The sequence below is a fragment of the Ceratotherium simum genome, chromosome 7 (genome assembly GCF_057802395.1).
Source record: "Ceratotherium simum simum isolate JZ-2026a chromosome 7, ASM5780239v1, whole genome shotgun sequence".
Taxonomy (NCBI): Eukaryota; Metazoa; Chordata; class Mammalia; order Perissodactyla; family Rhinocerotidae; genus Ceratotherium; species Ceratotherium simum.
The window spans coordinates 76,820,271-76,830,189 of NC_141906.1; the positions used below are offsets into that span (position 1 = coordinate 76,820,271).

Below are 9,919 nucleotides of genomic sequence, written 5' to 3' on the forward strand. Positions count from 1 at the left end.
ATTTCTGGACTCTCAGGTCTATTCCATTGATCTCTATGTCTGTGTTTATTCCAGTACCATACTGTTTTGATTACTGTAGTTTTGTGGTAAGTTTTGAAATTGGAAAATGTGAATCTTTAAGTTTGTTAGTCTTTTTCAAGATTGTTTTGGCTATTTGTGGTCACTTGCATTTCTATCTGAATTTTAGGATTAGCTTGTCTGTTTCTGCAAAGAAGGCATTTGGAATTTTGATAGGGATTACAATCTGTAGATTAATTTGGGGAGTATTCCCATTTTAGTAATATTAAGTCTTCAAGTCTATTAACATAGGATGTCTTCCATTTATTTATGTCTTCTTTAATTGCTTTAAAGAATATTTTGTAGTTTTCAGTGTTAAGTCTTGCACTTCCTTGGGTAAATTTACTCCTAAGATTTTATTCTTTTTGATGTTATTGTAAATGGAATGTTTTTTAATTTCATTTTGAAATTGTTCATTGCTAGTGTGTAGATATGCAACTTTTTTTGCATATTTTTTAACTGATCTTATATCCTACAAATTTGCTGAACTCATTTATTAGCTCTAGTAGTTTATTTGCAGATTCTTTAGGGCATTCTATATATAAGACCATGTTATTTGCAAATAGAGATTTAGAAGTTTTACTTCTTCCTTTCCAGTATGGATACTTTCATTTCTGTTTTTTTTGGTTAATTGCCCTGGCTAGGACTTCCAGCATTATGTTGAACAGAAATGGCGAGAGCAGACATCCTTTTCTTATTCCTGATCTTAGGGGAAAACTTTCAGTCTTTTACCATTAAGTATGATGTTAGCTGTGGGTTTTTTATACCATTTATCAGGTAGAAGAACCTTATATTTTTAGTTTGTTGAGTGTTTTTATTAAGGAAAGATGTTATATTTTTTCAAATGCTTTTTCTGCATCTCTTGAGATGATCTTTTGGGATTTTTTCCTTTCTGCTTTTTCTCCTTGTTAATAGGGTATATTACATTTATTGATTTTCATATTTTGAATCAACTTGCATTCCTGGGATAAACTCCATTTGATCAAGGTGCATAATCCTTTTAGTGTGTTGATGGATTTGGTTTGCTAGTATTTGTTGAGGATTTTTTTTTTTTTGGCTGGGAAAGATTTGCCCTAAGCTAACATCTGTTGCCAATCTCCCTCTCTTTTTTCTTTTTCTCCCCGAAGCCCCAGTACCTAGTTGTATATTCTAATTTTAAGTCCCGGTTCTTCCATGTGAGCCTCCACCACAGCGTGGCTACTGACAGACGAATGGTGTGGTTCTGATCCTGGGAACTGAACCCGGGCTGCTGAAGTGGAGCATGCCAAACTTTAACCACTAGGCCATCAGGGCTGGCAGAGAATTTTTTTTACTCAGTTTTTTCAAGGGATTTGGTCTATAGTTTTCTTGCAATGTCTTTGTCTGATTTTGGTATCAGGGTGCTACTGGGCTCATAGAACAAGTTGGGAAATGTTCCCTCCTCTTCTGTTTTTTGGAAGAATTTAAGATGGGTTGGTATTTATTCTTCAAACTTTTTTTTCTTTTTTCTGAGGAAGATTCACCCTGAGCTAACATCTGTCACCAGTCTTCCTCTTTCTACTTGAGGAAGATTAGCTCGGAGCTGACATCTGTTGCCAGTCTTCCTCTATTTTGTATGTGGGTCACTGCCACAACGTGGCTGCTCACAAGTCATGTAGGTCTGCTCCTGGGAACCAAAGCCGGGCCGCCAAAGCGGAGCACATCCAAACTCAACCACTAGGCCACGGGGCCAGCCCCAATTCTTTAAACTTTTGGTAGAATTCTCAGTGAAGCCATCTGGTCCTGGGCTTTTCTTTGCTGGAAATTTTTTGATTACTGACTCAATAGCTTTGCTTGTTATAGATCTATTTAGATTTATTATTTCTTTTTTAGTCGGTTTTGGCAGTTTCTGTTTCTAGGAATTTATACATTTCATTTTGGTTTTCCAATTTGTTGGCATACAATTTTTCATAGTATTAAGATCCTAGTTTTCTTCCTGATTTTAGTAATTTGAGTCTTTTCTCTTTTTTTCTTGGTCAAATTGGCTAAAGGTTTGTCAATTTTGTTTATCTTTTCAAAGAACTAACTTCTGGTTTCATTGATTTTTCTGTTTTTCTATTCTATATTTTGTTTATCTCATTATTATCTTTATTATTTCCTTCTTTTGGATTTACTTTGCTCTTCTTTTTCTATTTTTTTAAAGTGGAAGGTTAAGTTACTGATTGGAGATCATTCTTTTTTAATTTAAGTGCTTATAGGCATAAATGTACTTCTACGCACTGCTTTTGCTGCTTCCCACAAGTTTTGGTATGTTGAGTTTTCAGTTTTGTTCATATCAAAGTATTTTCTAATTTCACTCATGATTTGTTCTTTGACCCATTGGTTATTTAAGTATGTTGTTTTAATTTCCACATATTTGTGAATTTTCCAAAATTCCTTCTATTATTGGTTTCTAATTGCATTCCATTGTGGTCAGAGAAGATACTTAATATTATTTAAATCGTTTTAAATTTATTGAGACTTGTTTTGTTGCCTAACGTATGGTCTGTACAGGAGAATGTTCCGTGTGTACTTAAGAAGAATGTGTATTTCGCTGTTGTTGGGTGAAGTGTTCTTTATGTTTGTTAGGTCCAGTTGCATTATAGTGTTGTTCATATCTTTTATTTCCTTGTTTATCTTTGTCTAATTTTTATATCCATTATTGAGAGTGGAGTGTTGAACTCTTCAAGTACTATTGCTGAACTCTATTTCTTATAATATCTGTCAGTTTTTGCCTAATGTATTTTGGAGTTTGGATACTAGGTAAACATGTTTATAGTTGCTGTGTCTTGATGTATTGACCCTTTTAACATTATATAATGTCCTTTGTCTCTTGCAAAAATTTTTGCTAAAATCTATTTTGTTTGATATTAATAGAGCCACTCCAGCTCTGTATTGGTTGTAGTTTGCATGGACTATTTTCCTTCCTTTTACTTGCAACCTATTTGTGTCTTTGAATCTAAAATTAGTCTCTTATGGACAGTATATATTTATAGGATTATATTTTTTTAATCTGTTTTGCCAATCTCACCATTTTAATTGGAGAGTTTTATCCATTTACATTTAACATGATCTTATAAGAAATGACTTATTTCTGCCTTTTTTGCTGTTTTTCTCATGCAGTAGTCTCCCTTTATCCATGGGGGATACATTCCAAGATCCCCAGTGTATGTCTGAAACTGTGGATAGTATGGAACCCTAATCATAACTATTTTTTCTATACATACATACCTATGATAAAGTTTAATTTATAAATTAAGTGCAGTAAGAGATTAACAATAACTAATAATAAAATAGAACTATTTTAATATATTGTAATAAAAGTTACTGTAGATCTTAGCAGCCTCAGCATATGAATTTTTTTCTTTCTTTATTAAGTTGAGAATTTTCATGTTTTCACTTAAAGGAGGCACTTTATGATTTCTCTTTGCCATATCTAAATTGCCAGCATCACTACTCTTGTGCTTTGGTGCCATTATTAAATAAAATAAGGGTTCCTTGAACACAAGCACTGCAATACTGCAACTGTCGATCTGATAACTGAGACAGCTACTAAGTGACTAATGGATGGGTAGTGTATCCAGTGTGGATATGCTGGACAAAGGGGTAGTTAACATCCTGGGCGAGATGGAGCAGGACAATGTGAGATTTAATCATGGTACTGAGAAAGGCATGTAATGTAAAACTTATGAAATGTTTATTTCTGGAATTTTCCATTTAATGTTTTTGGACTGAGGTTGACCACAGGTAACTGAAAACTGTGGAAAGCAAAACCGCAGATGGGGGGGACTACTGTATCTTGTGTCTTTTGTTCCTCAATTTTTCCATTACTGCCTTTTTTTTTCCAATAGATACTTTCTAGTGTACCATTTAAAATCCTTTTTCATTTCTTTTACTCTTTTTTTTTAGTTTTTTTCCTGGGTGGTTGCCCTGATTGCAAATATCTTAGTTTATAACAGTCTAGTTAGACTTAATACTAACTTAATTTCAATAGTATGTAAAACTTTGCTTCTATGTAGATCTGCTCCTTTTTTATGCTGTTATTTTCACAAATTACAACTTTATGCATTGTGTACCCATCAACATAGATTTATATAGTTGTCTTTTAAATTAGGTAGGAAAAATAGGAGTTACAAACAAAAAATTCATTAATATCGTCTTTTGTATTTACCTATGTAAATTACCAGTGTTCTTTATGTAGATTTCGGTTACTATTTGGTACCCTTTAATTTTGGCCTGAAGGACTTACTTTAGCATTTCTTTTTGGACAGGTCTGGTAGTTTTAAACTCTTTCATATTTTGACTGGGAATGTTTTAATTTCTCCTTCATTTTGCTGGATAGTTTTGCCAGATATATAATTCTTGCTTAACAATTTTTCTTTCAGCACTTTGAGTATGTCATCCCACTGCCTTCTGGCTTCCATGGTTTCTGATGAGAAATCAGCTGTTAATGTTATTGAGTGTCTGTTGTTCATGATGTGTCACTTCTCACTTGCTGCTTTCAAGATTCTCTGTTTGTCATTGCCTTTCAAGAGTTTGAATGTGATGTATCTCAGTGTGGATCTCTTTCATTTTATCTTACTTGGAGTTCATTGAGCTTCCTGGATATGTAGGTAATTTTTCATCAAATTTGGAGAGTTTTTGGCCATTACTTTTTTCAAATATTTGTTCTGCCTTTTTTCTCCTCTCCCTCTGGGACTTAACATTATGCATGTTCTGATACACTTGATGATGTCCCACAGATCTCTTAGGCTCTATTCATTTCTTTTCCTTCTTCTTTCTCTCTATTCCTTAGCAAGAGTTTCTATTGATTGCTTTTTTCCTGTGTATGGGCCATATTTTCTTGTTTCTCTATATGCTTTGTCATTTTTTTGTTTAAAACTGGACATTTTGAATATTATAATGTGACAGCTCTGGAAATCAGATTTTCCCATTTTCCCAGGGTTTGTTGTTGATCCTTGATGTAGTTGTTGATTGTTTAGTGACTTTTCTGATCTCATTTTGCAAAGTTTGTATTCCTTGTCATGTGTAGCCTCTGAAATCTTTGTTTTCTTAGCTTGGAAGTCAGCTAATCATTGTGCAGAGAGTTCTTTAAATTTTTGGAACCAAAAAATCTAATTTCTGCAGAAAGGTTCTGTGTGAATGTTGGGACATGCCTTTAATACTCAGCCAGGCAGTTTACAACTCTGCCTTAGCCTTCACTTCCTGCTTGTCCAATGCCTCATAGTCAGCCAGAGGTAAAGCTTAGGGCTTTCTCGGATCTTTCCTGAGAAAGATCCACTGCCCTGTGCACCCTTACATTCCCAGGAATATGTAAAAGATTTTCAAAGCCCTTATCTCTCAAAAACATCTTACTCCCCAGCCTTTCCTTCCAACCTTTTTGAGTAATCTGTTGTTTGCCCCAACTGTTATCTATTGCCTCAGTAAGCAGAGGCTAAAGCATTTGCCTGCAAATGTTTTTGACAAATGCTTCCCAGGTGGCAGCTTTAGCACAGATGAATTCTAGTCAGTCAGGCAAAATAAAGACAAGTGTTCTGAGCAGGTCTTCCAGGGAGCCAGATCAGCTGAAGACAATTTGTGAATGAGATTTATTGTGCTGCCACTTGTACCTGTACCTGGAATGTGGACTGTTATTTTCAAGGCTACTGTTGAGCTGAGGAGTGGGGAATGGGAACAGGTTAAGTTACAGTGTGGGAAAGCTCACTATTCTTACTGAGTTTCACCTGTTTTGTATGACTGCTTCTGTGTTGCTGCAAGCTTTTAGTTTCCAGTGTTCTGAAAAAATTGATTCTGACAATTTTTGCCAGTTTTTTTTAATTGCTTTTGTGGAGTTAGTGGGCTTTTGGAGATCCTTACTTCTCCATTTTCACTGACATCATTTTTTGATTCACTCTTGCTGCCTGAATCCTTTAAGAATTTTCCTCTTTGAAGTTTAATAGCTTAATTCAGATGTGTTGAGTGTCTTCCCAGAACATGTGTTGTTCCAGTATTTCACAATTGTGGTACACTGTATATTTTTTATAGTCATTCCTTGAAGTGAAAATTATTACAAATGTTTTTGTAATTTGGGCTGCGCATAGCTGGGCAAATCTTCTCCTCATCTTGCTTGGGCTCATTTATCCATCTGTAGTCATTTGATGGCTTTACTGTGGCTGGTGGTCTAAGATGGCCTCATCCACGTTGGGGTCTTGGTGCTGACTGTTGGCTGGGCCTTTCTTTTCATGTTGCTCATCTAGCCTAGGCTTCTTTATAGACCATAGGAATATTCTAAAACACTGAAAGTGGAAGGTATTCTAAAACACTGGAAGTGGAAGGTGTTCTAAAACACTGGAAGTGGAAGGCAAGGCCGTTCAAAACCTTCGCCGTCTTCTGATTGCTGCTGTAGCTTTTCAGCCACAAATCTGGCCTCTCCTTTTCTTTCTTATGTTTTAATAATCTTGTTTTTCCTCCCATCCTATTTTTATTCTGTTCAATTGTCTCTTCTTTCAGTTGTATTTTGGTAAAATTCTAAATTTATCTTGTTGTGAAGACTCAATCCTGGTAATGGGGCTGCATCCTGTTTATAGGTTGGTTTGGGTTGAGCACACACACCCACTTGGGAGAGGGAAGTCCCTGGAAGGAGTGAGATTTTCATCTGGCACTGCTTCTGTTATAGAAGTGCCTCTCAAATTTTTATTCCAGTAATGTCATTGACCTGAGATTATAGTTTTAGTTTAGAGTATTCTCTGTCCACACATCTAGCTTAACCTTATTTTTATTGCCTTAGGTTACTGTATCAACAACTGATAGAAGAAACAATAAACTGATTTTCAAAGTGAATTTGGTAGAAATGGATGAGAAGATTTTGGTTGACTTCCGGCTTTCTAAGGTATGTAGAAGAGCACATTTTTTTAAAAAACTTTGTTGAAGAGCACATTTTTTAAAAAAACTTTGTTTTGCTATTTTTAAAGAAGTATTACACATGTTCATTGTAGAAATTTTAAAAATACAAAAAGTATTAAAAAGAAAATAGGAATCAAGTTTGATCTTATGATCTAGAGAGGACACAGACTTATTTTTGATATATTTCATTATAGTAGTCTTTCTCCTGCTTATAGTATATACCATATGGAAATAGTCTTAGGTGGAGATTTTTTTAAATGGCATTATATTTATATATACATGGCATTTGTAAATATATGGTAATTTGCTTTCTTCATTTAATATTTTGAACATTTGTTCTTGTCATTATTCTTCTTAAACATAGTTTTTTCAAATGACGTTTTCCTTATTATAAACGTTTTTGGTTTTTATTTGTTTATTTATTTTTTGGTGAGAAAGATTCGCCCTGAGCTAACATCTGTGCCCATCCTCCTCTATTTTGTATGTGAGTTGCCGCCACAGCGTGGCTTGATGAGTGGTATAGGTTCGTGCCCAGGATCTGAACCTGCGAACCCTGGGCCACTGAAGCAGAGTGCTCTGAACTTAACCACTACGCCCCTGGGCCAGCCCCAGGTTTTTGTTTTTTATAGAAAATGTAAATAAGTAACAAATAAGAAAATAAAAATAATTTAAATTATACTGTCTAGCAGTAATTACTCAATATTTTCAAGCATTCTAAACTTTTTCTTACTGAATTCATATAGAATATTTTTTAATAAAAATTATGATTTTTCAAAAATGTTTGCACATTTAGTTAATGAACTTTTATCCATTACAAGTAATTCTATAATAATATTCCTATACATAGAGTTTTGTTCACATTTCTGATTATTTCTTTAGAAATTATTGGTTCTGAGTTTATAGTTTTTAAAGCCCTTGATATGTAAGACCAAAATAGAATTTTCTCTATTTCCTGAGAGATTGTACGTCACTCTAAAGGAGGTTGGGGGGCCGGCCTGGTGGCGCAAGCAGTTAAGTACACGCGCTCCACTGCGGCGGCCCGGGGTTCGCTGGTTCAGATGCCGGGCGCGCACCGACAGACCACTTGGCAAGCCATGCTGTGGGGGCGTCCCATATAAAGTGGAGGAAGATGGGCATGGATGTTAGCCCAGGGCTAGTTTTCCTCAGCAAAAAAAGAGGAGGATTGGCAGATGTTAGCACAGGGCTGATCTTCCTCACAAAAAAAAAAGGAAAAAAAAAATTAAAGGAGGTTGGAGGAGTAGATCACATTCTTTATACTGGAGATTTGCTGGGATACTGTTGTCCAAATGCTTGGTATGGAATGAAATTATTAAGATCTTGGTGTAGTGAAATTCTTCTCATAACTGAATCACTGACTTTGTTGCCACAGTATTTTGTCAAGTCTTGTAGTTGTTATTTTTAGTGTACAAACCCCAAGCCCTATGGAAAATGACTTATGTCCAGAGATACTGACGCTTGAAACAGACAGGATGTCATTGTTTCTGCTCTCTGAGACCAGTGTGATGGGAATAATGATGGGCCGGCTATCTAGTCAGAATTATTTATGTAGCTATTTTTTCTACCAGGATATTTGGTCTTCATTAGAAGACTTGAAGGGAATTGTAGCTGGACATACCTAAGGATGTTTGTCTCTACTTACCACTAAAGAAAGTTTGATTTTATGGCATAGTGTTTTTGTTTTTTTTTTTGATATTATTTTTGGATATTATTCCTAATATAGGGTGATGGATTGGAATTCAAGAGACACTTCCTGAAGATTAAAGGGAAGCTGAGTGATGTTGTAAGCAGCCAGAAGGTTTGGCTTCCTGCCACATGATAGATCCATTGGCTCTGAGATTCCTGGTGAATATAGTGCTGCTATGTTGACATTATTCTTCCTAGAGAAGATTATCCTATTCTGCAAACTGCAAACAACCCTGAAGAGTCATCTTCCCAAAACATTTTCCACTGCTTTTTGTATATTCTTCATACAAGTAATACCTATATTTTAATTATAAATAAAACTTTGGGGAAACGTGGATAGAATTCATTAAATATTTCTTCATCTGTGTTTAGTGTCTGAATTTGAGACCCACCTGGTGGAAACCAAGCTTTGGGGATACATGAGTTTACTAACTTTTATACCAACATAATGAAAGATGATACTTTTGTCCTGTTTTTAACAAAACATTTGGTTTCTGCCAAAAAATACATATTTCCTCCACATTGATTTAATTATATGGATGAATTAGTAAAAACAATCCTCTGACTTTTGGACAGTAGATTTATCAGTCTATGAAGTGATGTCAACTTCAAAAAATATATCCCCAAGACTTGTACTTATATTTTCAAAAGGACCTGGCCAGGTATATAACCCTGTCTTTGAATTATAACTATTAATTAAAATTGCAAGTAGATATGGTTTTTTTGGTGTAGTTAATAATATAAAATACTGGTTGGTTTTTCAAGTAGAAGTTGAGCATAAACTCTAGTGCTTAACTATCTTTAAAATTACTGTTGCACATTTTAAATATTTTTCTATATTATTTTCTACTTTCACAGCCATATTTTAATTCTTTATTAAAAAATAAATTCTATTTGAAAATGAATAGTTAACTCTGTGAACTTATTGGTGACTAAGCTTCTAGGTGGTAAGGAATAAAAGAGGAGGGAGAAGTAAGGAAGCTATAATAGAAATAAATCTGATTCCTGGTTCTTTTACCAATTGGATTTACTAAGACTTTGTTCTTTTAATAAAATTTATATTAACTTTTGAATGTATTAGGTTGGGGTCTGTATTCCTTTTTCTTGATAATTTATAAAAATCACTTATCTTAGTCTGAAGCCAAGAACATATGAAATTTTATGGTTAGAGTTTATCAATTATTAGTGTATATTGGTAAATTGTGTTACTGCAGTATACCCATAGGAGGAATAAATTTGAACTAATAGGCAATGCCTAAGAATTGAGCCCGTAAATTCT

At 34.6% G+C, this 9,919-nt stretch overlaps 1 protein-coding gene across 1 annotated transcript in view; it reads left to right on the top strand.

The window, feature by feature from the left end:
- CHEK1 (checkpoint kinase 1) overlaps positions 1 to 9,545 on the top strand; it is a 28,247-nt gene extending 18,702 nt beyond the window's left edge. The window contains exons 12-13 of the mRNA XM_004438433.3: positions 6,821 to 6,922; positions 8,678 to 9,545. Coding sequence (XP_004438490.1) covers positions 6,821 to 6,922; positions 8,678 to 8,773 — 198 coding nt within the window. The 3' untranslated portion in view covers positions 8,774 to 9,545. The remainder of the gene's footprint in view (positions 1 to 6,820; positions 6,923 to 8,677) is intronic.
- The last annotated feature ends 374 nt before the right edge of the window (positions 9,546 to 9,919 follow it).